Source organism: Tinamus guttatus, unplaced genomic scaffold (assembly GCF_059628265.1).
Source record: "Tinamus guttatus ecotype Peru unplaced genomic scaffold, ASM5962826v1 Tinamus_guttatus_pri_ptg000364l, whole genome shotgun sequence".
Taxonomy (NCBI): domain Eukaryota; kingdom Metazoa; phylum Chordata; class Aves; order Tinamiformes; family Tinamidae; genus Tinamus; species Tinamus guttatus.
In genome coordinates, this window is record NW_028288898.1 from 2632016 (window position 1) to 2658917 (window position 26902).

At 60.6% G+C, this 26902-nt stretch overlaps 3 protein-coding genes across 3 annotated transcripts; 2 read left to right on the plus strand and 1 right to left on the minus strand.

The window, feature by feature from the left end:
- Positions 1–2688: 2688 nt before the first annotated feature.
- Positions 2689–7411, plus strand: CFAP410 (cilia and flagella associated protein 410). The gene is made up of 7 exons (XM_088530190.1): positions 2689–2782; positions 3264–3282; positions 3793–3839; positions 4569–4798; positions 5470–5632; positions 6111–6204; positions 7217–7411. The coding sequence occupies exons 1-7, from the start codon at positions 2706–2708 to the stop codon at positions 7340–7342; spliced, it is 756 nt and encodes a 251-aa protein (XP_088386316.1). The 5' UTR covers positions 2689–2705; the 3' UTR covers positions 7343–7411.
- Positions 7412–10714: 3303 nt separating this feature from the next.
- PFKL (phosphofructokinase, liver type) lies at positions 10715–19486 on the minus strand. The gene is made up of 22 exons (XM_088530257.1): positions 19380–19486; positions 18331–18404; positions 17846–17923; positions 17517–17706; positions 16541–16706; positions 16410–16454; positions 16058–16166; positions 15600–15695; positions 15417–15509; positions 14824–14949; positions 14664–14728; positions 14245–14308; positions 13923–14069; positions 13611–13681; positions 13385–13472; positions 12863–13015; positions 12619–12783; positions 12227–12288; positions 11848–11959; positions 11611–11710; positions 11127–11232; positions 10715–10997 (listed from the first exon to the last, which is right to left on the minus strand). The coding sequence occupies exons 1-22, from the start codon at positions 19462–19464 to the stop codon at positions 10850–10852; spliced, it is 2343 nt and encodes a 780-aa protein (XP_088386383.1). The 5' UTR covers positions 19465–19486; the 3' UTR covers positions 10715–10849.
- A 446-nt stretch (positions 19487–19932) lies between these two features.
- Positions 19933–21493, plus strand: PROCR (protein C receptor). Its single transcript, XM_010212493.2, has 4 exons — positions 19933–19987; positions 20066–20302; positions 21026–21292; positions 21371–21493. The coding sequence occupies exons 1-4, from the start codon at positions 19933–19935 to the stop codon at positions 21481–21483; spliced, it is 672 nt and encodes a 223-aa protein (XP_010210795.1). The 3' UTR covers positions 21484–21493.
- The last annotated feature ends 5409 nt before the right edge of the window (positions 21494–26902 follow it).

Consider the following 26902-nt stretch of genomic DNA (forward strand, 5'->3'; position numbering starts at 1 on the left):
GTCCGTGGGTGACCCTCTGCCCTGCCCACACCTGCGTGCAGGGAAACTCCGCTGGGAGAGCCCCTTAAAGAGGGAGTAGGGAAGGGAGATATCCGAGCAGAGGTGCCCGTGTTTGCAGCCCTTTGGGGCCATTCCCCTCGCCGGTGCCCAGAGCTCACCTGGCTGCCCTTCTCCGCAGGGAGAAGCGCTTTTTCAGGAGACCATCAAGCGGAGCCTGGCGCCTCCAAACAGCCTTTGCTGCTGGGCGCCCGCGTGCCTTGCGGCGCTCCGTCCCGCCGGGCATCTGCTCATGGGGCTGCGGGCACCGCTGGGCAAAACCCAAGCAAGGAGATCCCGCTGTCGCCCCGCGCTCCCTCCGCTTGTTACCTTTAAGAGAATAAGTCTCATTAGTGAAGCAAATGCGTTGGGATCTGCAGCTAACTCGCTTGCACCGTTCGCAGGAGCCAAAAGATCTGGCCGATATCGGCCGTGGCGGAGCTGGGCAAGGTGATCCGCCGTGGCAGAGCATCCCTCCGGCCGTGCCGGTGAGGATCGCGTTGCAAGACCGGGTAGCTGGAGCTGTCCCTGCCCTCCCGCAGCACTGCAGAGGCCACCGGTGAGCAGCGCCGTGTCCCCATGCTGTCGAGCATGCTGCTAGCACTGGGACAGTAACAAAATGTGGGTGCTGAATGCAGCGAACCCTCCCAAAATCCTGCATGGAGAGCAGTACGTACCCAGCCGGGTCCTCCTGCCCCATCTGCGGAGCTGAGGCAGAGGTCCCGGGGGCAAGAGAGAGGTCCGAGGAGCTGGGGAGCCTGGCCTGGCTCTGCTGCGGGAGCTGGGCAAGGAGCGTGTTTGAAGCTGTAGGAGGACAGAGAGCACAATTAACATCACATTAATATTTGACGGAGGGGCATCAAGTAGCAGCGTGGTGCCCAGTGGGTGGGACTGGCGCTTTTGCAGGAAACCATCCTCAGATAGGGCTGCTCTGACCCTCATCCTGCCTCACTTCTCTTGTCCCTCCTGCTCTCCCGGCCTCTGGGGAACTGCCTTGCCACCTTTGAGGGTGGCTCATCCAAAGACGAGGGCTTTGATGAGGGGCTTCTTCCAAAAATGACTTTCTGACCATGAAACCTTGGCTGAGCTCCCTTACCCATGGGAGAACCAAGTCCTTAAGCAGAGGAGTCTCAGCAAGGGATTCTGACTTTCAGCTCTGCCTGGTCTTCTGAGCATGACCAGACTGGCACACATGGCCAAGTGGGAGAAGACAGGACACAGGAGATAGGTGGCCTTCTTGGACAGGGCCTCCATCCCCGTCAGCAGGACAGGGGGACAGACAATGGCACGGCTGCTACATGGGGTCACCCAGGCTCATCCGCTGCCTTCTCTCTCCTGCTCCTTGCTGGACGCTATGCCCTGGCACCCATGGGCACCTACACGTACAGCAGTGCCTATAATCATAGGCACGGTGCCATCAACCTCCCATTTGCAGGATGAGCTCCTTGCTCTGCAGCCAGAGCTTGGGGTCTGTTAGTGTCACTGGGGCGGCAAGTCCTGTTCACAGCTGGAGGGATATAGGACTGAGCTTCCTTTCCCTTTATGCAGGGCAGGAACGGATCTTCACCGCTTCCCGAACGCTTGTCACTGATATTTTTTTGTCACCGATATTCAGTGATGTGTTTGTGTTTCTTCACTCAACCTCCATCCATTATATATGGACAGAATGGATTAGCAGAGCTCAGTTACACGAGGGAAATTCAATCGAGGGGTTGGAATAAAATCAAGAAGCAGGAGATCAAAGCCTTTAAACGCTAATCACCCTGCGAGGCTCCATTACTGATTCAGTGTCTAATCTCCCCCCGGCCCAGGCAGGCTCACGGAGCAGGAAGCATCAGGCTGCCCGAGGCTGCTCTGCCCCTGCTCTCGTTGCCACCTCCTTGCCTGAGTGTGACCTAAAATTGGTGTCAAACTTTGCATTTAATAACCCAAATCACAGTAGCTACTATGAAACTATAGGATCCACAGGATCACTATGAAACCATAAAAAACCATATAAAATAACATACAAAAAATCACTATGAAACCACAGGATCCATATTTTTCACCCTGAAATACAGCCATAACCCTAGCACCCCCCAAAAAAACTTTGGCCTTGTTGTTCTTGGCTTGTTTCTTGCATCGTTCGGTCCACCCCTTAACTAGCTTCCATTAATCGAATGCTCGAAAAGGCCACCTTGCTTTACACCACCCAGAGAAACACTTCTGAGCACCTAAACCCTGCCCTGATGCCTTCAAAAGGGCCAAATTCGGGAACGTGGCTCCCGGAGGCCCTCAAGGAGCGGCGCTGGTGGCTACCGGAGCGCGTCCCACCGCACCGGGCGGGCGGCCACGACGCCTCCTGCAATATTGATGGGGGACGCGGCGTGACACGCGGGGACGAGGGACGCGCGCCGTGTCTCGGGTTAAGCGGACAGGTGTCGGGGTGTCACGAGCCGTGCCAGGAGCCCTCTCGGGTTGCATCCCCAGCTCGGAGGGCGCTGGTTTCCGCGCGAAGGGCCCCGCAGCGCTCGGGAAGACGCGGTGCGCGCGGGGACAAGCGCGGCGGGACCCGGAGGCTCCTCCGGCCCCGCGCGGGGCTGCGGCGCCGGGAGGCGGCTCCGGGCCGGGCCGGGCCGGCCCAGCGCGGGGCGGAGCGCGGAGCGCGGCCGGGCGGCGCCGGCGCCGCCATGAGGCTCACGCGGGCGGCCGTGCTGGGCCGCGCCAAGGCCGCCGCCCTCGACGGCGTGCGGCGCCTCAACTGCTGGTGCGAGCCGGCGTGGGGAGCCCCGGGGGGACCTCGGCGCGGGGGGGACCCCGGGCCTGCGGCGGGGGGGCGCCAGCAGCCTTGGGGGGCGGCCCGTGTAGGTCCTGGGGGAGCACTGGGGTATGGGGGGACAAGCAGGCGGCGGGATGGCGCTGGGAGGGGGGCACGGAGGCGCTGGCGGTGCAGGCTGGACCTTGGGGACATGGAGAGGGGGCAGGCAGGCCCTGGGGGGGGTGCGCTGGATCTTCAGGGGCCGTTGGTGGTGGGGGGGACAAGCAGGCGTGGGGGGTGCACGGGGAGCCGTGGGGGGGTCCCAGGAGCGGGGCTGGGGGGGACAAGGGGGCCTTGGGGGTATCAGGACCTGGGGGGCAGGGAAGGGGGAGCAGGCAGTGGTGAGAGGGAGACAGAGGTGGCCCCAGGTGGGCGTGGTGCGACACGGGGCACCGGGCACCGCCGTGACCCCCTGGCTCTTGTCCTGCAGGGGCAGCCACCTCACGGACGTAAGCAGCGGCCTGTGACGGAGGGGCGGCGCATGGGGGCATCATTCCGGGTCCCTGGGCACCCGGAGGCACCGGCAGGGCCACCCACGTGGGGCAGCATCCCGGGTCCTTGGGCATGTGGAGCCACCTGTGTGGGCATTATCCTGGGTCTTTGGGCAGCCGGAGCCACCAGCAGTGCCACCCATGCGGGTCATCATCCTGGATCCCTGGGCATGGGGAGCCACTGGCAGTGCCAGCTGCATAGGGCATCATCCCAGGTTCCTGGGCATCCAGAGCCACTGACAGTGCCATCCGCACAGGAATGTCCCTGGGCATCCGGAGCCACCCGCACAGGAGCTGGTTCCAGAGTGTGGAGGGGTTGCTGAGGGTGGCAGCAAATCCCTCTGGTTGTGTAAGGCTGGGGTGAGACCAAGGTGTCCTTAAAATTGCTGTTTGTGCTGTTACATTGTGAGCGATTTTATTTTTATTTTATCTTTTCCTGGCTTATTGCTCCTGTCTTTTCCTGCCCAGATATCGATATGCCGGGATCTGCCCAACATTGAGGTGATCACATTCAGGTAAACACCAGACTTCTGGCCACGGACAGGGCAGGGACAACGAGAGTCTCATGTCTCAGAGGGCTCTAGCTTCTTGCCTGAGCTCACAAGGGCCAGAGATGCGAACATGCTGATTTTCACCCAGCTCCTCTGCTCCTTTACCTTGACTACTCAGCTTGTGGGTGGGAAATAGTTGTTATTTCCAGAGGTGGTAAAACCTCTTTGGCTTTTTCCTCCCTGGAGTCATGTCCCATAGTTTAGATGAGATTTTGTCAGCCTCGATATGGGACCTGTTAGCAGAATGGTTTCAAATCTTACGAGGTTTTTAGTTTCCCTTCACCTCCTGGCGACTCTTCTGTGTGTTCGGGGCATCACACAGAGCCTCTGCTGTCCTTGAATTTAAGTTTTTTAGCTTGGTCATCTTACATGGGCTGTCCTGTCTGAGCAACTGCTGTGGCAAAGGGTATATGTGTGATGGAGAGTTAGGGGAAGCAAAGGCCATTTCTCGTGTTCAGCAGAGAGGTGAGCCCGCTTTTGTAATTCTTTTCTCTGCTTAAAAAGATGGGATGTTGTCTTTCTGCTCTGTGATGTCGTAGGCCCTCAGCACCCTCCCTTGCAGTGCTGTGCCAGCACGAGGTCCCTAAATTAAGGTGCTGCAGGAAAAGGGGCTGTTATCCAGGGGTCCTGCTCCCACCTGGATGATGCAGCGAGGGAGGCTCCCCAGTCTCTGATCTCTTGGTTTCTGTTCAGTGTGAACAGCATCTCGGACCTTGAGCCGCTGAATCAGTGCCAGAACCTGAGCGAACTCTACCTGAGGAAGAACAACATCGCGAGCCTGAATGAGCTCTTCTACCTCAAAAACCTGCCCCGGCTGAGGGTCCTGTGGCTGTCGGACAACCCTTGCTGTGGGTCAGACCCCCACCGCTACCGAATGACTGTGCTGCGTAACCTCCCGCACCTGCAGAAGCTTGATAACCAAGGTGGGTGTTTGCAGGTAAAGGGCGGTCTGAGCGGCCCCACATCCTGGGCAGGTCTTGTCGGGGTGAACGGGAGGGCAGCGATTTGGTTCCTCTCATTGGGATTATGTCCTTTGGCACCTCCTTGACGTGATGGTAGAGGCACGATACCTCAGCCCTGTGGGACCTGCTCAGGGTTTGAGCGGCCTCCCTGAGAGATCCATCGTTTCCAAGTTGTTTTCTCCCTTCTGTTGCCTGCAACGCCAGAGCTGACACTAGAGGGACTCATTATAGCTGCAACTGTACTGCTAATTAGCGTTTTTAGAGTTCTCTGCTTTGGCAAAACAAAGATTCCGTAACTGGATCCGCTGTCATAAAAATAGAGCAGCTTTTCCACCTGCTAGCAGGAATGTGTTGGCTTTTGGAGCCTGCAAAACCTGAGACAAGAACTGGTAGGTTATCTTTGCATCTCTCCTCGATACCTTTCTCGGTTTTGCAAGGTTGCTGCCAGCAGCCTCCTTGGCGGGGGGTTCCTGCAGGAGGGGAAGGAAAGTGAAAGGCCAGGACGGAGCGTGGGCCCCATGGCCTCGCTCCGCAGCAGCTGCACGTTCCCGGCTGCAGGTGCTCTCCTCCCCAGCCCCTATAGTGCCCGCCTGGTGGCAGGTTCCTGCAGGCTTTCGTGTTGACTTTCGCAGCCGTGACGGAGGAAGAACTGTCCCAGGCCCTGGTGGATGGGGAGGAGATAACGGCCCCGCCGGCCCGGAGGAACGTGGAGAATGGCTGCCCCGAATCCAGCACCGCTGAATCCACAACGGAGACCAAGAGTGGGCTGCTGAACTTCAGCCTGGAGGAGACAAAGTGAGGACCTCCTTGTGTGCGCTTGGGATTTGGGGGCGTGAAAGGACCCTGTGAGCCAACCCCAGTGTCCTGGGAGCCAGACCTGCAAATTCCTGTTCCAGTTACCACGTGGGAGCTGCGTGGGCTTAGTAGCACTTGCGGGTCTGGTTCTGCGTCTGCCAAACGGGCTTTTCCGTAGGTGGGTACTGGCTCGCGAGCGTGTGAGCTGCTTGTGCAGACAGAGAGGGCTCCTCACTGCACTGAGAGCTCTAGTCCACTCCTGCCTGGCTCTTCCACGACCTGCTTTGGCACCCGTTAGTGCTGCGGGACGTGGGGCGCCAGCGCAGCGTTGTCGCGCGGTCACGCTGCAGTCGGGGCGCGTGAGGCAGATGGGCTTCAAACCCTCCGTGCCTCTGGCGCAGGTGTGATGGTGAAGGGTTGCCTTGGTGGACACCCTCACTTCTGCTCATTTACTGCCTGCTCTTCCTCCCTTCTTTAGCAAAATCCGAGAGCAGCTCGGTATGAAGCCTGTTCCCAGGGACAAATTTTCGTCCTTTTCGCCACGAGAGACAGACTACAGCAGAAAGAAGAGAGTGAGTGTCTTTAACACCCCCATTGGTTTTCTTCTTTAAGACAATGTCTAATGTTTTTCCTCCAGAAAAGGAAGAAGGCCTCGTGGGGTTTGCGCTCCTGATCCGGCCGCAAACGAGCATGTGTGTGTCCCTTAGGCTGGCGCTGTGCTGAGGTGGCTGGGCAGTAGCTGCAGTGTCACCGCAAGCTGTTGCACTTGTGGGCTAGAGGTGTTGAGTTTTGGTGGCTCCTCTGACAGCTCAGTGATGCAGCCCGAGTCGAACCTGTCAGCTGTTAAGCTGAGTCCAGCTGGGAGCTGCTTTATGCTGGGCTTGGGGCCAGCACTTTGAAGGGTTTTGGAAGGCCAGGATGAGAGCTGGACCATGTTCTGCTTCATTTTTGTACTAGCTGCCTGCAAACTCTTAACTCACTGATGTTTTAAGCTTACTTGAGTGCATTCCTTTGCAGTATCCTACCGCAGGTTCTGGCCTTCAGGAAAAGAGAATATGTAGCAAAGGGAATTGGCCGCAGGCTATGGAATCTCTGTCTCTGGAGTTTTTCAACTCTTGGCTTGACGAAGCCATGGCCGGGTCCTGGCAGCAGACGCTTTGGTGGGACATTGGGCTGGGGACATCCAGGGATTCCTTCCAACTAGCGCATTTGCAATTCTAGCAGCTCTCCCTCTTAAGAGCAGCGGGTGCCTGTCCTTTCCCATGCTACCCACGGTCAGCAGAGGAGGGAATGGGTGGTTGCTCGGCCAAATCCGCTCTGCGTTGCACAAGTCAGTTCAAAGGGTGGCCCTTTTGGGCGGCCACGTGGGACTGGGCGGACGTGTTTGTCCCCGCATCCCTGTTAGACCCGTCGGTCCCGAGGGCCCCCTTGGATCTGTCCCTGAAGCTGCAGGTGTCCGTTCCAGACCGCTGCAGAGGTCTCGGGAGTTCCTAGAAGGAGCAGTTCTTTGAAAACCCGATGCCCCGTTCTTCTCAGGCCTGGTAACATGTAGCTGTAAAACAATCTCTTGTCTCGTTGTGGCAGAACAACGTCCTGAATGCCATCTTGCTCCTCATGAAGGAACTGGACGTGGAGGGGCTGGAGATCGTCCAGCAAACAGCGGGGAGGAGGCTCCAGGCCTGCCGGAAGAAGGAGCTGCAGGAGGAGTGATAGTGCTCGGCACAGACCTCCCCTTTTTGGGGAGGCAGCCCTGGAGCAGCAGCACCGTTTGTGCCCCCCACATTTCAGGCTGGAGCCGAAGCCTCCGTGCGTCCTGCGGCGCTGTCCCTGCGGGCAGGCACGAGCAGGGGCAGCGAGCGGGGCCCGCGGCTGTGCTGCCCGCCGGGGCACAGCCTGCTGCTTGTTCCTGTTGAACCGCGGCCGCCCTGACGCGCTCCCAGCCGCTCTTCGCACGTAGCAGATGTTGAAGGCAGCTCCTGCCACAAGACTTGTTTTTATGAAACCTGTCCGAGGGGACGCTGACGACCGAGAGCTGCCCCAAAGACAGCTCTATGTCAGATGCTTAGTTAACCTTAAACTCTCCACTCCTTTTGGTCTTCGTTAGTGTATCCAGCATCCGACTTGATGACGGGGGTGGCCTGAAGCTGTTTGGAGCAACTCAGCTGAAGTGGAAGTTTCTGTGTCCCATGTGATGAATGCTCAGGTCTGCTTCATCCCCCACCTGCCCTGCAAGGCTTAGAGCACCTGAAGGAAATCTAAGCTAGCAATAAAAACCACATGTGCATTTTGCAGTTGAGAAGGCATGATGAGTGTCACAAGCCAGTTTGCACAGGTGTCATGGGAGGGATTTCTCTGCAGCTGAAGGAGCTGAATTCCCAGAGCTGCATAGTTGTTAAGTAGTAATTAAAGCATTGTAACATGCCAAATAAAAAGAATTTTCTCTCTAGGACATGTAAGCTGTGGCTGATGTCAGCAAACAGGGTGAGAACCACTGACTGTGGCAGGAGAGGGCAGGATTCGCCCCGCACTGCTTAGGTCTTTCATTCTGTGTGAAAACCAATTGCACTTAAATAGTCAGTGTAATTTCTAAACTGGACTTGCCTGCGCGTTGCGCACAGCTAAGACACCCCTGGGGGCTCCAGCTTTCTTGGGAGAAACGTGTGCACAGTAAGTGCAGCCTGGGGCCCGTCCACGTGGCATCTCCCTGGGCGGCTGTGGAGGCCGCTCCAGCTCCGTTCCTCCGCACCCTCATCCCGGGAAGGCGGCTCTGCTCCCCTTGGGTTTCGCCTACGTGCCCTGCTTGTCATTCTTGGCTGGCGCTGCTGCGCCTGCTGCCAGGCGCGCTGTCCTTGCTGGTCTTGACCTGCCCTTCCTCCTGCTGCAGGGTGATCCCGCTCGCCCTCCAAGCGGCCCAAGGAGCAGGTTTGACCCTTGGACTCGCTCGCTTCAGAGACCTGGTGAGCTCCCTCGCGCCGTCGGCTGCTCGTGGCTCTGCTGCGGCGGCGCCGCATCAGCGAGCAGGACGCGCTGCAGGAGGCAACGCGTCTGCGCCCGCGCTCGCTTCCTGCTGGAGCGAAGCTCTTGCGGACCCCCCGCGCAGGCTCCTGTGAGGCTGGAGCTGCCACGGGGAGCGTTTCGCAGGCCCTGGCGCCTGACGTGCCCTGGCAGCCGCGGGGGACGTCACGCAGGGGTCACGCAGCAGCGTTCGCCTCGCCCCGGGTGACGGAGCAGCGAGGACGAACGGTTCCCAGCAGCGGTTCCAGCCAGCAGCCGCCTGCCCCTGGAAGCTGATCCAGAACAACCCATGTTTAAAAGCTCCTCAGGGACTTTCAGAGGCTCCTGGTCCAGGCGGAGAGCTGTGTTCCCAGCACGGCACGTGGGAGCACTGCTGCACAGCAAGACGACTCTGCTGAGGGTTGGCGAAAGCCCCGGTGCTGCTGAAGAGCAGGACTGGACTCGGTCTGTCTGTAGCAGCATCAGGCAACTTCCAGGTGCATCAACCAGCGCTCCGGGAAGCCCCCTTCTGCCTCCCGCCTTCCCCAGCCCTGCCGAGGAGCCATGCGGGGCTGCTGCTGGGTCGCCAAAGCAGATCCGCGCTGGAGGGAAGTGCAGCAGGGAGGGGAATGGCAGCATGTCCAAGCCAAAGGATGGGGACGCGGCCTCGTGCTGGCGACGTCCCCCAGAGCCCCAGGAGGAGCGGCTGGCGCGGAAGCCCTGGGAAATGGCTGTGCTTGGAGAGCCAGCCCGGGCCAAGGCGCCTGAGCGCAGGGCCAGGCCAGAGCGGGAGCGGAGGCGCTTGGCAGCCGCCCTGAGAAGCTCTGTTATAAACGGACGTGTCATGTTGATATATCTGTCTTTGACCTTTCTTTGAAGATGGGAAAGAAAGCATGGGAGAAAGGATTTCTGTCCAGGGTTGCAAAGTCTCCTCCCGGAGGGATGGCAACTTTGAGCCCACTGGTCACAAGCCAAGGAACAGGGAGGTCTTGTGCATGGGAGAGGTCCTTGGCCATCCTGCTCCTTGTCCCCGAGTGGAGGAGCGGGATGGGAGCAGGGCCTGGTCTGGGGGACCCAGCCGGGCCCCTAGGGACCCTCCTGGCTCTGCGTTAGCCCAACTCCAGAGCAAGCCCCAAGCATTTTCTAGTGCTTTCTCTCATCCCAGCACCTTCCCCTGGTGCTGGCACTGGCCCAGCCCTGCACGGCCCTGGGGTTGTGGGACAGGGACAACTTGGGTTCACGTGGCAGAGGAGCAGGACTCGGCTGCAATCCCATTCAGCCTGGGAAACAGGGGCCCTCTCCTCCTGCGTGGGCCTCATCCCACAATGACCAGTTCCCAGAGACGCAGATTTGGCTCCAGCAGGTTTTATCTCTAGAAGACACAAGCAGCGCCAAGGACAGTACACGACACAAGATTCACAGAGCAACGGTGTCACCTTGGGCACGGCCCTGCTCGTGGCAAGAGCACCTGGCACAAAGGGGCTCCGGGGCCAGGAAGGCACCCGCGCCAAGCGCCACGGAGCAGTGGTCGGAGCCAAGCGTCATGCAAGGCGGTTGGGGAGCCGGGCTTGCCAGGACCAGCGCTCACTGCTCAAGACATCCCGCGAGGCAACACGCGGGGCAGATGGAGGGCCATGCGCAGATGCGACTCGCAGCATGGCCATGAGAAACCAAAGGAGCTTTCCTGGGAACCCATGTGGCAGCAGCGAGTCCCCAGTGTCAGCCCCTACCTGCTCTGGAACAGCACGGCCTCCTCAGCTGCCCCCATGTTGGAGGGCAGGGAACTAAAAGCAGCAACTGGCTCGTGCAGTCAGGCCGCAAAAGAAGGAATCAGGATCCTCGCTCATTAAATAGTGAGAATAAACTAAAAGGGAGAGGTTAAGGGTCGGGGCCATGCAGCTGGGCTCTAATATTCCCACTTCTTCCCCCAGCTGCTCAGGGACTGGACCCGGGGTCAGTGTTTTCAGGAGTGATTGTGCTGTTTTAGGAAGTGGGGCCAGGCTCTGCCTGCCTCACAGGGTCTGGAGCAAAAGTACTGGCTGTTGAGAACATGGGGCCCGGTGCTCCCCAAGCAGCACACGGGGAAGGGGCGCGTGCTCAGGGATGGCTACAGTGTCTCCCAGGTCTGCAACCCACTCACTGGTGGTCCTGGGCCGCGCGGCGCTCCGGAGGCGTTAGACAGGAGGGAGAGGGAGCGGGGAGCTACGGCTCGGGCTGGCGGCACTAGAAGCCCTTCTCGATGCTGAGCGTGCGCCGGGTGACGTGCTCCATCTTCCCGGAGATGTACTCCGTCAGGCTGATCTGGTAGTTGGCGAGCATCTTCAGCATGAGCCGCAGGTTCAGCCACCACTGCTCCTGGGGCAGCCTGTGCCTGCAAGAGAGGGACAGAGCTCTGGGGCAGCCCGCGGGACAGCGAGCAGCACCCTGCTCTGCAATGGTCCCCCTGGTCTCACCCCTGGTGACCCGCGGGGAGAGTAGGGGCGTCTGAAGAGGGACTTACTCAAAATCGGTGACTTTCTTGAGCTCCGTCACGGGGCTGAAGGCCACCACCTTCTTCCTGAGCCCGATCACGCAGGCAGAGTCGGCTGAGTTGGCAAACACGCGCCCTGCAGGGACACAGGCGCCCGTCACCGCGTGCCGCAGCGGCTAGAAGCCGGCCCGCCCGCCCGCGGCAGCTGCAGGCAACCACGGGCCAAGACCGCTCTCCTCCATGGCTAGCAGAGTGCAGAGGACCCTTCCGAGCTTGGCAGGCGAAAGCACCCCAGCCAACTGCCCTGCCCGTCCGCTGCTGCCGCCGAGCTGACGCGCGTGGCAGGGACACGTGCCCTCTGCCCCAGGACAGGGCTGGCGCGGGCGGCGCGAGGCTCCTTGTAGCCTTGCGGGCTGGCAAAGCACCAGCCCCGCTTGGCACACGCGTTCCTGGGAGTTCCTGCTGGCTCTGGCACAGGAATACGGATCCAGGCGCATGCCAGCCCTTTGCTCACCCTTGCGGTAGACTTCCTGCAGCTTTTCTGACATCCACAGCACGGCCTTCACTCCCAGCTTGGTGCCGTAGTTACGGTCAAAGGGTGTTGGGGCTCCTCCCTGGTGGCAGAGGGACACTGGCCTCAGGCCCGAGCCCTTCGGCACCGCTGGCAGCAGCAGCAATGTTGCTTGCCCCGGGGCATCTCCAGGGGCAAGGTGCCCACCAGCAGGTCCCTCTCCATGCCTGCCGCCCGTACCTGCTGGAGGTGGCCCAGGACATTAATCCTGCAGTCGAAGATGCCTTTGCCCTCGGAGGAGTAGAGGTTGTAGAGGAACTCGGTGGTGTAGTGCTCGTGGCACTTCTCGTTGCTGGGGGAGCAAAGGGAAGGTGGCACTGTGTGCCCAAGGAGGGTGCTGTGCACCCAGTGTACCAAAGCAGCCTGCCCCCGGGGCCACGCAGCGAGTGCTGTGTGCAGGAGAGGGTTGGCCACCCCGATCCCTGCCTTCCCAAGGGCAGCGAGCCTTGTCCAGCTCGGCTCCAGGCTGCCAGGGGCAGCCAGGGGCAGCCTGGGCTCATTCCCAGGCTCCCGGGACACTGTCCCGCAGTACCCGGTGCGGCAGAGGGTATGAACTCACCGCAGCACCAGGCCCCTCTGGATGTCTGTCTTCATTTTGTCAGTCAAGTGCTCCACGTTGGCCTGCAAGACAACACATGGATCACTATCTTAACAGCTCCTGTCCCTTCTCTGTGCCCAACGCAGTGGCCCGGACAGCTCCTCTGGGCTGCTTCATCCTGCTGCTTCCTAAACTCCAGACGAGAGAGCCACTGCGGTGCCGTAGCTGCTACCCTGCAGTGCTGTAAGGATCTCCCCATACTGTTCCATGTGCTTCCATATCCTGCCCCGTTCCCAAGAACTTCTTCCTGTCTTCCTTCTTTGTCATGACGCTGTTGAACAACTGTGAAGTCCCCAGACACATCTCAGCGGCACCAGGCATTGTGGCAGCCCAAGCTGCGCTCCCCTGCTCACCTTCAGGTCATGGATGGTGAAAGGATCTTCGTAGACATAGGCAGCATCTGCACCCACTGCGATGCCGGTCACGGTCGACAGGTACCCGCAGTAGCCGCCCATGGTCTCCACGATGAACACGCGGCGCTTCGTGCCCGAGGCCGACTGCTTGATCCGGTCGCAGCTCTGCGACAGGGGCAGAAGGGACGAGTGTGGGGGGCGGCGCGAGAGGGGCTCCCCGAAGGCCGCTCCGCGCTCGCCTCACCTCCATGGCGGCGTTGACGGCGGTGTCCGAGCCCAGGCTGAAGTCGGTGCCGGGCACGTTGTTGCTGATGGTGGCCGGGATGACGCACATGATGATGCAGAGCTCCTCGTACTGCCCGCGCGCCTCCACCAGCTGCAGCACCCCCTCGTAGGCCTGCAAGAAGCGGAGGGTTGGCAACACACCAGTGCCAGGGACCTGCCTCTGCATCTACGTCTCCGACGTGGTTGGGTCTCCTTGTGCTGCAGCAGGAGCATCCCCGGCTTGGGAGATGCAGTTGCCGCATGCACATCTGCACGGGCTGGGATGTGGACAGGAGTGGGCAGAGGCTCAGGAGAGCCAGCCTGCACCCCCAGCTCAGATATCAGCTCCCTGCCTTGTCTCACATGAGCCTCTCCGAGGCGTCAGGTCCTAAGGTGGCAAACAGGGGGACCCCATCCCAGCTGGACCCTCCTCATTTCCATGATACCACAGCCTGATTTTAAACACCCAGCTCCCCACAACTCTGTCAGAAATTCTCCACACCTCAAACCCGCCAATGACCAGCAGGCCCTGGATGTTAAACTTCCGCACGTTCTCCACGATCTTCTCCATGCACGTCTTGGGCAGGGTCCTGCAGAGGGGAAGAGACGGTGGGGTCAGCATGGCCGGTCCACCGATGGCAACAAGGTCCTCTCAGGTGCTCTCCCGCCACTCCAGGGTGCTGCACGGCGGGGCCAGGGCCCGCGGCCGAGGCCAGCGCAGCGCTTACCGCTTGGTGCCCAGCATGGAGCCGCCGCGTCCCAGCCAGCCAGCCACGTCGTGCCAGCCCACCTCGCGGATCTGCAAGGAGCACGGGTTGGAGTGCGGGTGGGTGGCAGCGTCTCCCCCAGACCACCCACTCACGCGTCCATGAACGGGGTCCGGGTGACCCCAGCTCGCCTGTGTGCAGATCCCCACCATGCACAGCCCCCACAAACCTCCCAGGCTAAGCAGAGAGCCACAGACATCTGCACCCACGTCCGAGGCCACCAGCCAACGTGGCTTCTCGAGGTGTCGGACCACCCCAAGCCAGCGCGCTCACCTGCCCTTTGGAAAGGCCCTCGAAGCCGTCGTTCACCACGTACATGGTGTGTCCCTGGCAGATGCCGATCCGCACGGCGGAGCGCACGGCAGCGTTCATGCCAGCGGCTGGGGCGCCCACGTTCAGGATAGCCAGGCTGAAGGGGCTCTGCGAGGACAGTGTGGAGGACAGGGGAACATCTGGACTGAGAGCTAGATGGAGCTCCCAGCAATAGAGCACCAGGACCTGTTGTCTCCCTGCTCCTCCTTTCCAAAGCCAGACGGGATCAGGGTGATCCCCTAGACCTCTGCCTATGCTCTTGACATCTCTTTCTCCCCCTTACCTTCTCCTGGGCTGGTTTCTGGTGTGCCAACAGCTTGTAAATGTTCCAGTTGTTTTCAAAGCTCCTGTAAAGAGGATGCCTGTTCTCAGCAGGAGGAGGGAGGGAGTCCTGCTGCTTCACAGCCCAGTGAGTGCCACTGGGGCACATCTGGGCCCCGGGACAGTGGCCACTTGGGGTATGGAAAGCCTGGAGAGCTCCAGGGCTGGACATGACCTCCAGTCTGGAGGAGCCGGTTACAGCAACATCTCCTATCTTGGGCTGTTCCCGAGCTTCTCCCGAACCCCAGGTGCAGCTCCACGTTCCCTATGTGCTCCAGAACTAAGCACTCCACACCGGAGAGGGATGTAGGAACTTCTTGGTGAGGAACGGGAACCTGGATCACTCTGTGCTCCATAAAGCCTAGTGACTCCTCTCCTCACCTTCCACGGAGCTGGATGGCCTCCTCAAACCTCTTCTCGTCCATTGCCTTCTGAACATCCTTCGTCTGCGGAGAGACACAGCAACGTTAAGGCACACGCGTACCGGGAGGGGACAAGACACCACGGCCACCACCACGAGGACTGCCCCGCATGTACTCACCACCTGGACGCACTCCATGAGGGGCAGCCGCACCGACTGGTTCCCCGAGAGGCTCACCACGCAGGCGGGGGTGTCCGGCGTGGCCTCCAGCAGCGCCATCACTGCCTCCATCCCCATCTTGCTGCTCTGCAGAGGGGACACCAAGGTCCTGGGATGCCGTGGCCCACCCGCTACCCGGACACTATCCCGGTGGCCCCGCTTGCCAGCCGGGGATGCACATTGGGAAGCTCCCAGTCAGCCTGCTGATGCGAGACCTTCCCCGGGCTCGTGTTTGTACGGGGTGAACACGTGCTTGGAAGTCATGAGGCTGTTTGTGCAGCTCCATTAGTCTGATTTGTGGCCAGGGAGCTGCCGGGTTATTTAAGAGCAGTAAAGTCAGAGGCAGATTAGAGAAGCAGGTGCCCCATGCTGCCTGGCATGGCTGCAGGGAGCATGTCAGCGCTATCTGAGCTGGCAAGTCCTTCACAGCTGGCACAGGGATGCCAGGAATGGGGTCCCTGAGACCCATGGCATCCACAATCCATGCTGCACAACCCCAGGACTCCCTCACCATGCTTATGCTTCTGCCCCTTTGTGCCCTCTGCAAAACCTACCAGGATACGGTCAAAAGCTGACGGTGTCCCCCCACGCTGCACGTGGCCCAGGACGGTGACGCGCGTATCGAAGCCCAGGCGCCGGACCACGAGCTGCATGGCACACGAAAGGGGCCATCAGGGCAAGGGGACACGGCGGCCACAGCCGCTGCAAGGGGACAGGGCACTCGAGCGGGCGCTTACGTCCTTGACGTAGTTGGAGGAGATGGGCTTGCCGCTGCGGTCAATGGCGCCCTCGGCGATGATGATGATGTTGAGCCGCGAACCCCTGCTGCGTGTCTGGCACAAGGGAGGAAGGCCGGGCAGCCCGGCTGAGCCGCAAGCGCGAGCGCGGCCACGTCCCCCTTCCCGCTCGGGCGCTTCGCAAAGCGGGAGCCAAGGCCAGACTTTTGCAGGGCGCCCGCTGGCTCGCGCCAGCCCGATTTGCATCCGGCTGAGCGCTCCGTTTCACGGACACAATAGCGCGAGCTCCCGAAACGTCGCAGCGGACGAGCACCGCCGCAGCCAGGGCTTTGGGCAAAACACTGAGTTATTCCAGCCTGGATCTGCTGGGAAGGCTCTGGCCCGGGAGAAAAAAGAGGCACCAAAGGCCTGGACCAGGCAAATGACCCTCTCAGCAGGGAAAGGAAACCCCTTCTCACCTCCCCGAGCCTCTCGCACATGAGGTCCTCCCAGCCGTCCTCCGGCGGTGATTCGGGGATGAAGAGCCAGTCAGCTCCTGAGGCCAGCCCGGACACCAGCGCCAGGTACCTGGAGGGAACAGAAGGCATTAGCATGGCACCAGGTGACAACATGTTCGTCCCTTGGCATCCCACCCGCTCAAGGACACAACTGCGCAGCACGGCGCAGACCCTGGGCAGCCCCCCGGACCCTTGATGTGGCTCCGGGGTCCCTGCTGGTACCGTCCCGCGTGCACTGAGCTGCTCGTCCCTCCCTCAGCGCCAGCCCCACCAACGCTCGCCCAAGGGCTTCTCCACATCCCGGAGCTCTCACCCGCAGTGCCTGCCCATCACCTCCAGCACGAAGGTCCTCTGATGGCTGCAAAGAGACCAAGAGGAGAGAAGGGGCATGAGCGCCCTTTCTACCAGCCACCGCGGACGGGGCGGGCGGCGGGGCCCGCTCACCTCTGGGCCGTAGTGGTGATGGCATCGATCACCTCCATGATGCGGTGCAGCGCCGAGTCGGTGCCGATGGTCATGTCGGTGCCGCAGAAGTCGTTGTCGATGGAGCCCACGAGGCCCACGATGTTGAGGTGACAGTACTCCTTGGCCACGGCCTCGCTGATCTGCCCTGCGGGTGACACGGCGGGCCCTTTCCAGTGCCCCTCGAGAGCCTCCGGCAGAGCAAGGCTTGGGGAAACGGGGCATCTCCCACCCCAAGGGCAGCGCCGGTGCGGGACAAGCAACAGCGGCATCTCCTCCTCCTTCCTCAAGCCCCTCCACATCTCTCTCCTCCGGCTTTACGGACCACAAACCGGGTGTTTGACGGTCACGCTTGCCAGCCTTTGCCTAACAAAGTCCAGCTTCCCCCTTGCCTCTCTCACCGCCGCTGAACTCTTTTTAATTGCTCCCTAATTTCCTCTGTGGGGCTGATCCCTTTGAAGACGTCAACAAGCCCGAGCGCGCAGCCAAGCCTCAGGAAGCGGCTTCCCCTTTGGCTCCGGCACAGGGCCGCGCTTCCCAGCTCCTGCTCCTGCTGATCAGACGCAGGGGAGACTTCAGCGGCTCCAACCTTGGGCTCCAAGAGCACCTGAGCACGTGGGATTTCCAGTGCACTGAGACAGCAGAATGGTGGCCAGAGACTGGAAACCGGGGCCAGATTAGGAAACAAATGTAATCTATTCTAATTTAATGGTTGGGGGCAAGGAGGGAGGGATGAATCCTGCAAGAAACTCCCAAGGAAAGCAGGAATTGACAGTTTTCTGATCCAGACAAGCTTCTTTGGGAGGCTAAAAGCTCCAGAGCAAAGCTTGGTCTCTGCCTCAGGCTCCCTCGATTCGGGTGCCTCTTGAGCGCTCTCCCTCCAAGGACCTCCCGGCCACCCCGTGCCCAAACCCTCGTCAGTATGAGGCCCGTCCCGGGGGTTATCAGCTGCACGCACCATCTTTAACGAGCTCCTCCAGCAGGCCTCCCCACTCGGAGCGGAAGATGTTGGCCCCGGTGAGGCTGCCGTCGCCGCCGATGACGCACAGGTTGGTGATGCCGTGCTGCACGAGGTTGCGCGCGGCGCGCAGGCGGCCCTGGCGCGTCGTGAAGGCCTTGCAGCGCGCGCTGCCGATGATCGTGCCGCCCTGCGGCCGCCGAGGGAGAGCAGCGTCAGCCCCAGCAGCGGGGGAGACCCGCGGCCGCCCCGCGGCGACATCCGAGCTCCGGCCTCCGCCGAGCTCCCCATCTTGGGCACGCGGGGAGATGAGCGGCCGCCGAGCTCACCAGCTGGATGATGTTGGAGACGCTCAGCCAGTTGGCTTGCTTGATGTTCTCGCCACCTTCCACCAGACCCTCGTAGCCCTGCCGGGACAGAAAGCGGAGGCAGAGCTCGGAGGTGCCTCCCTTGCACCTCCAGCTGAGGGAGTCTCATGAGAACTCAACCTCTAGGGCTACAAGATAGCCAAAGCTGGAAAGGTCTCCGGGTGTGGAAAGCACTGGGGAGAGGTGGCCACAGGTGACGTGTTTGGCTTGGGATGCAGCCAGGCATGCAGAGCATCCCCAGATCTCACTGCCTCCTGCTGGCCCAAAGCAGGACCAGCCCCTCGGCCCATGCTGAGGGACAAGGGTGCTGAACGGCTCTCTAGAAACGCATCGTCCAACCCTGTCCCCGGTGTCACTTATTGACACTTCTCCACCAAAGAGGGGTCCAATGGAGCCGTTCCACCTCCCTCAAGCAACACCCGGATGGAGCAACGGGATCATCGAACCTCATAGATGAGGAAAACCTTGGCCCCGACGTAGATGCCCATGCGGGTCACGGCGCGGACAGCAGCGTTCATGCCTGCCAAGGGAAGATTTGTTTGAGCGCGATGCTGAGCATCCCATCCCGGATCCGTGCCGCAAACAGCTGGGATGCACGGGCGAAAAGCCGCTTTTCCGCTCTGTGTTTCCAGGGCGCTCTGGGAAGGGGCTGCTCTGTGCCCAGCCGGAGCAGTTCATTGCCGGCGGCGACAGGGTTACGTAATCGGCCACCGGAGCCGCGGGAAGCTCCCCTTCCGGCCCGGTGGCCCCGGCTCATCCGCGGAGCTAATCCCGGCGGGATAAATGCGGCGCGTCGGCCGGCGCCGGCTTGCCCGGGAGGTCACATCGTCCCGGGCGCCTTTTGGCACACGGGCGCCCTCGCGGGCTGCAACGTGTCCATCCGTCTGTCCGTCCATCCCTCCCTCCGTCCCGCCTGGATGCCCGTGGCATGGCGGGAAGCTGTGGGGCCACCGCGGCCCCGTCCCCGCAGGGGTGGTGCCCGGGCAGGAGGACTCTGGCCCTGCCGCGGCCACACAGGGGACACGCGCGTGTCACAGCTTGGGCCCGGCAGGTGACGTGTGTGTGTGTGTGTGTGTGTGTGTGTGTGTGTGTGTTTGGGCAAACTCCTGGCAGCTGCGGGGCCCTTGTGGGGACACACATGGGGCAGGGGGTGTTGAGGCCACCCAGGTGACAGGAGTGCTACACGGCAGGGGGGGCAATGCCACATGTGGGAGCTGAGCGCACCCTGGGGACGCAGGAGGCGCCACACGGGGGAGCTGAGGTCACCTTGGGGACACGCGTGCCACATGGAGGGCGAGGGGGCACCTCGGGGTGGGGGGTCACATCCGTGCCACATGGCCGGGCCGGTGACACATCCGTGTCACGTGGCGGCGGCGCCTGCCCCCCTCCCCCCGCAGGGGACACGCAGCGGGCGCGGCTCCGCGGGGACACGCGCGTCCCCTCCACCCGCACCCCGGGGCGGGGACGCGCGCGGGGCGGGCGCCGCGGGTCCCACCTTGCGCGTCGCCGCCGCTGGTGAGCACGGCGATGGCCATGCCCGCGCCGGCCATGCGCAGCTTCTCCAGCTCCTGCGCCGCCATCGCTGCGCCCTCCCGGCCCCGCCGCGCCCGCGGGCCCGCCCCTGCGCGCGCCCCTCCCCACGCCCGCGCGCCCCGCCCAGGGACACGCCCACCCGCGGCTTCAGACCACGCCCACGCGACCTGAGACCACGCCCACAGGCGCAGAGACCCCGCCCACAAACCACGAGGCCACGCCCGCTCCTCCTCGTCCCCCGTGGGGGAAACTGAGTCACGCGCGGGGCCCGTGTCGCCCCCTCGCGCCCGTGCGGCTCCCGGCGCCGCTGCCGGGGCCCCCGCGCAGCCCGCGGCTCCGCCGGCCCGTCCGGCCGGCAGGGAAGGGGTGCGCGTGTCCGCGGCTGAGGAAATGGGAGCGCCCTGGCCGCGCGCCCACCCTCCCTCCGCCTCGCCCCACCTCCGGCCCCGCGCGCTTAAGTCCCCGTCACTGCCACCAGCGCCACCGCCGCGGTGCCCGTGCCGTCCCGCCGCGGGATGCTCGTCCTCCTGCTCCTCTGCGCGGCCCTGGCGTGCGGCGCCGAGCAGGCGGGTAAGGTCTGCAGGGGGGTGTCACCGCCGGGCAGCGGGTTTCGGGGTGGCCGCGGGTGACACACGGCCTCTCCCGCAGCCCCGCTGGCCTTCACCATGCTGCAGGTGACGCGCGTGTCCAATGGGCGCTCCAGCTTCTGGGGCAACGCGACGCTGGGCGGGCGCCCGAGCCACCGCCTCGAGGGACACAGCCTCAGCCAGCTGCTGCCCCTGGAGCCACCGGCCACCTGGGCACGCAGGAAGGAGGATGTGGCCACCTACCTGGACTACTTTGCCAACATGGTCAAGCTCATCCATATGGAGAGGAACATTGAATGTGAGCATTGCGACAGGGCAGCTGGACCCTGGAGGGGAGCAGGGAGCACGTTGCTGAATCCCGTGGGGATGGGGACACTGGATGCCACAGGGGTGGGGACGCTGGACCCCCTGGGGCTAGGGAGGCTGGATGCCTTGGTGTGGGCACCCTGGACCCTATGGGCTGGAGATGCTAGACCCTGTGCTGGGAATGGAGACACTGGAGTCCATGAGCTGGTGACCCTGCACCCTGCAGGGATGGGGACTCCAGACCCCATGGATTGGGGATGCTGGACCCTGTGGGAATGGGGATGTTGGATCCTGTGGGGATGGAGATCCTACTGGGATGGGGACCAAGAATTCTACAGGGCTGGACATCCCAGGCCCTGTGTGGATGAGGATCTTGGACCCTGTGGGAATGGGAATGCCAGACCCCCACAGGCATCAGGACAGCAGCGACGGGGAGCCCTCCTTGCTGGGCAGCGCTGCCAGGACACTGGGATGGTGGCCCAGGGACAGGTGGGTGGCAGGGTGCCCCTCTTCTAATCAAAGCCCAGTGAGCTGAATTGCTGAACGGTCGCAGTTCCAGAGCCAGTTACCACAGACTGCAGTACCAAGGCCTGTCTGGGGATGAGGATGGGAGCAGGGATGGGGATGGGAGCGGGAACAGGGCCGGGAGTAGGAATGGGGATGAGAGCGGGAACAGGGCCGTGCCTGACCTGCTTCTCCTCTCCTTGCGCCGCAGACACGCAGATCCTGCGCTGCCGACTTGGCTGCCACCTCTTCCCCAACGGCACGGCCCGCAGCTTCTACGACATGACCCTCAACAGCACGGCCTTCCTCACCTTCCACGTGCCCACGGCCACCTGGGAGTGCCGCTGGCCTCGCCAGGACGCCGTGGCCACCTTCACCCACCAGCAGCTCATGAAGTACCCCGAGACCACGCGGGACCTCCAGCACTTCCTCAACACCACGTGCGTGGACGTCCTGAGGGCTCAGAGTGCCGAGACAGGTCGGTGCAGTGCCAAGAGTGAGGCGGGTGATAGGGACACAGGGGTGTCCACGTCCCTGACGGTTCCTGTTCCCGCAGAGAAGCAGAGCGGCCGCTCGCATACGCCGCTGGTGGTGGGTCTGACCTTCGGGGCCTTGGCCCTGGTGGCCATGGCCGCAGGCATCTTCCTGTGCACCGGTGGGAGCTGCTAGCGGCCCGTGGGCGTCAGGGGACGGAGCGATGCCCGCGCTCGGCGAGGTAGACCTTCTTCATGGCCTTTCCGACACCAGTAGACTGCGCTGCGGACTTAGTCACCCAACATGCTCAGCGCCGGGGGCCATCCCACCTGGTCCTGGGAACTGTCCCCATGCCGGGTCTGCTGCTGACATCTGTGTGTGCTGCAGAAACATGAGGATTGCCCGTGGCCGGGAGCTGGACGACACAAGGGGATACGCAGCAGAGCAAGTCCAGGAGGCCACTAATGGGCATGCAAGGGCTGGTGCCATCCATCCAGAGGGCACCAGGACATGCGGAGTAGCCAGCACCCCATGGCGCCTGCGTTGTAGGCGCCTGCTCCTGGCTGACGCTTGTGGGTGTCCTGGTGCTGGTGGGTGCCTGGATGTGCGAGCACAGAAAATAATCTCACTTGGAGATTGGCTGTAATAAAACCCAACATTTCATCCTGGATGGTTTTTCTGTGCAAAATGAGACATTTTTGACTCTCATAGCAACAGGTAGCTTCAAGCAACACGGGCTGGTAGGGCAGCAGAGAAGGGGGGACACGGTGCTGGGCAGGGACAGCGTGGGATGAGGGGCATCAGGACATGGGCTGGGACAGGAACACCCCAGGCTAGACCCTCCTGTCACATGGAAGACTTAATTTCACTTCCCTTTCAAGAATGAGATTGAAATCGAGAGCATTTAGTTTGATGATTTGGGTTACGCTAGTAAGAATCTCCTGGCCATTTTGTCCCTTTTGCCTGTTACAAATTTGCCAGGTAGCTCGAGGTATCAAGGAGTTCTCCTGCTTTAATTTCCAGCTCCTCCATTTCTAAATAACCTCTCCTCCTGGTCAGAGCAGCCACCAGAACGCAAGGGTGGGCCAGGGAAAGAAATGCGTGACCGAAATGGGATGGGAGGATCACATAGCGGTGCCTGCAACGAGGGACGCGGAAGGAGGTCTCCAAAGACCACGTTTCATCCGCTCGAGCTGCCAGGACCCCCAGCTGCTCCTGCAGCAGAGCAACGCGGCCGCTTTCCCCTAGCCAGGTCGGGCCGCAGCTCTCCCCACCCTTCAGTGGATTCATTTGCGAAACCGAAGTGCCGGCCAAGCTTGAAGGGGAATCAAAACAGGGACAAGAAAACACACAAACGTCATTGCTCAGCATCTCAGCAGGCCTTGGCGCAGGCTCTGCTCCGTGCCAAGCCCTGCAGGGCCACAGGATCCCTAGCATGGAGATGGGTGATGTTCTGGAGGTCCATCTCAGCCTCACCATCCCTCTTAGCCCCTGTTAGCTGCTTGCAGTGGGAAGAGACCTCTGCGTCCACGTTCCTGTGGGCCTCTGCTTTTGGCTCTCCAACACATGGACATGCGTTAGCTGAGCAGCTCCCCTGCCGAGGCCTCCCCGCTCCCTCCTGGGCAGCAGAGAACAAGGGGCCAGAGCTGAGGCAGGTTCAACCACAGCTCTCTGCAGGCCCATAGCTTTGAGCTGCACCCAGGTGACTCACTCACAGGCTCTGAGGTGCTTTGTCACAGCAGAGCGGGAGACTGCTCCGTACCCAGCCTCCCGGACCCCAAAATCAGCTCATGGGGGATGCTCATGGGTGCTCATGGGCAGGAGAAACTGGAGCGCCTGGAATAACAGGGCTTGTTTTGCTTCTCACTTTTGAAATGCGTCATCTGTGGGGCAGATTAGGAAGTCTCTACTTTAAACAGCTCCAGGAAAGCCTTTTCCTCTCCCCTGGGACCTTGGGCTTGCCTAGCCATGCTCTGGAAGAGGGGCCGACCTCATTGCTGCCTTCTTGAGCCTAACAATGATTGCAATTGGCACTGGCTATTCCAGAGCTGGGCTCTGGCTGGCACAACTTGCTGGCATCTGTCCCACAGCCCAAACTGTGGCCCATGGACTCCTCACCACCCAGGCATGGGATCCCTCATGTCTGCAAAATGTCACCTGCAGCAATGTTTGGACCTCAGGAACACCAAAAGGGTGGGAAAAGTCAGCAAAAAAGGTGAGGACTTTGTGCGAACTTCCTACATCTTTGTCCCAAACCGTGACCAAAGATGGACAGAACAGCACAGAGCAAGAGGAAGGATCCAACACACTACCTAAACATTTACCATCTCTTTGGCAGCCGATATCCATGTGCGCAGCTTGTCCTTCTCCAAATTTGGCCATGCTTCCGCCCTCGCTCGTGGCTCGGGACACATGCCAAGGCCTAAGCGCATGCGGTGCGGAACGAGAGCTGCTCTTGAGCCGCTCTTTGGCTTTTGCTTTCCGGAGAGCCCCGCACACTCCCTAGAGCAAACAGCCCCCATTTCTGCACATTGGTGGCCTTATGAGCTTGGGTTTCCGCTCGCCATACCCTTTCCATCACTCATTGCTATCTTTATTTTCCATCGCTCAGCTCTGCTATCATTATTTTGGGTAGCTGCTGAGATAAGATGCCCGCTGTTGAACGCAGTATGTTGTTCCAGTGACTAAAGCGATGCCAGGGTGCTATCAGCTGAATTTCCTCTTCCCCTCCATAAACATCCCACGAGAGGGTTTAACCAAAGCAACTCCCCTCGCACAGGGCTTGTCACAGCTGAGGGCTTCATTCCGCTTCGTTCAGAGGCAACGCAACAGGAATGAATAATCCCTTGCAAACACCTTCCAAGGGGCGGCACGTGGCCAGCGCATGCCATGACTAAGAGCACTTGCGCACACGGCAAGCTCCTTTCCTCCGGCACTGACTCAGAGACGGGGATGGCATCGCTCACCGCGGGGTCCTGCTTGAGCACGCAAGGCTCGAGCTAGTGGGAAAGGAGGCTGTGAATTTATGGGCTGTAGTGGGGTCGGTGTGCTTGGAGTCTAGCAGGAATGCGTGGTTCCCCGTCGCTCCCAGCTCCCTGTCGTGCCTTTTGCACGGCAGCTCCGTGCAAGGTCAGCCTCCCTCTGCCATGGCCTTCACGAGTCTCCAGCCTTGGCGGCAAAGCGGCCTTGGCTCCGAGCACCGGCCGAGGCTGGTGGACTCCAGGTCGGACCCATCTCCTTCCCCAGGCCGTGTCTTGGGGAGCTGCTGCGCCCAGCTGTAGCTGCAGCTCCTGCTGGGGCAGGGATGGGGAAGGCAGTAGCTGGGGCCTTTGGAGACCACTGGGAGCTGGGATGGCTGCATGGGGACCATTTTTGGTGTCTCGCTCTGCCGGGGGGCAGCATTTCCCCCGCACAGCCTCTCTCCTCACATTCTCCCAGGAACAAGGACGCAGTGTCCCTACATCACCCCCAAGGACCTCCAGCTATGACAAGCTTTCTATCTATCACCAAGCTGAGGTCTCCTTTCCTCAAAGTTAAGCTGTTAATCTTTACTCACTACGGGGCCAGGAAGAAGGGCTTATTTTCATAAACATGCTGCATTTGGTGCCTGGGATGATGTCATCAGCTCTCTTCTGGACTAAACAAACTCTGTTCTTTCCAGCTTTCCTCAAAGGCCACATTTTCAGAGCCCCAGATGTTTTCGCTTCTGGAATTTCCAGTTTTAGCCCATCTTTCTGAATACAGACGTAACCCGCACCGATGTCAGGGTGAGTGGCTCTGTTACGTGGACGATTTTGAGGCAGAGCTAACGTGTCCTCCTAGAGCAAGAGCTGCCTTTTTTTGGCAATGGGTTTTTGGGCTGTGCTGAATTTGGGGTTCTTGAGCACAAGGATTTGCTGCTGCCGCATTATCCCTATCCATCTGGGCCTTCTCTAGATATGCAATAAGTGACTTTGCACAGGGCAAGTAAGTGCAAGGCCAATGCCACAACACCGAGGAGGGGTCAGTTACTTGCAGAGTGGAGCAAATAACCTCAGGCTCCCAAGTGGCTTTTGCCTTCTCCAGGCCAGCCTCACCAGTCCTCCTGCTGCCCAGGGTATCATCCTCATCCATGAGATTCTGCTTCCTGAAGAGCATGGGAGGAGGGTAGGTCAGAAGGTATGTGGGAGGGCACAGGATATCAGGGCTGACTCAATACCTGTTTTCCATCATCCCCGTGCAGGCAGAGCCTCCAAAATATTTAAGGGTGGAGGATGAGGCTGTGCTGATGCTGGAGACCCTCCCTGCAGGGCATGCGGGTGCCCAGGAACCATCACTGCCCTTTTCCTTTTCCTTTCAGCTCCCAGGTCACCATGCCTGACTCGGCTGGAGGAAATAGGAGGAGAAAGCTGGCTTCTGGCCAGAGTCAATACGGAGTGCGGCTACTTGGCAATCTGCGCGAAAGGAGGCTTTTGGGCAACAGGACACCACCACGACGTGCCAAATGAGCGGCCCAAGAGGCCTCCGTGCCACCCTTCCTGTCACAGCCCCTTGCTCTGCTCCATGGCTACCTGCATGGCAAGGACGGCTCTGGTCGAAGCAAATGGTGCCCCTGCAAGACGGGCAGGTCCCTCTGCGAGCTGGCGAGGTGTGAGGAGCTAAGCGCCTTCAGGAGCAGAGTAATCCTCTCCTGGCGGCAGCCGCTTCTCCTCTCTTATCTCCACTGTCTCATATAAATAAAAAACTTCAAATACCAGATAAGTGCTTTAAAATAACAAGGTCTTAGGAAAAAACAAACCAGTCCACACTGTTTTTACAGACTCGTTTCCATGGAAGAGGAACTGGGAACGCTTTCACTCCCTGCCTGGGGTCTGGGAGGAGGACAAGAGGAGGGGATGCTCTTGATGAGCAGTTTAACTCACTGTGACGAGCGGCAGGAGGGCAGCAGACTTGGGGAACAGAGCTCCACGGCACCAGGTGTCTCCTCAGGACTCGGGTGCTCCATTCTGAAGCATCTCTGTGTGGCCCCCAAACACCTTAGGGCAGTTTGTAGCGTCTGGACCCCAAAGCACGGGGCCGAGAACGTCAACATCTGCTCTCGGACGGCAACACATCCCCAGACTGTGCTGTGAAGGTGAAGATTTGGACCAGGCGAACTCTGCTTCTCTAGCTCCTGAGAAAAGATTGGTCAGTAAGACGCCTTCTGCAAAAGCAACATCTACTTTTGGGGTTGAATCCTCCTCTTAACCTCAAGGTCTACCTTGGCAAAGCTGTGCTAGTAAGCAAAGCTGCTCAAAAAACTGGCTGAAAAACAGGTGGCCTTCTCCAGATATCTTAAGTGAGCAGGGATAGACTTCTCCAAGAATGGTACTTTCTGCACTGCTTTCAGAAGTGATCAAAACCATTCGGTTGAGAAAACAGGGTCCCATTTTAGCCAAGCAGTGCCCACAGGCTCCTTTAAATGGCAAAAACTCACTGGGAGCCACTCCTGAAACACAGTTCTAGGACCTGCAGTCATCCTAGAAGGCATAAAGCCTCCACGGGGCAAGCAGACCCAAACCAAATGAGTGGAAAAAGGACCCTGGACCCTGGCAAGCACCAGGGTAGCCTACTGTCCAGGTAGAAAGGAAGCACA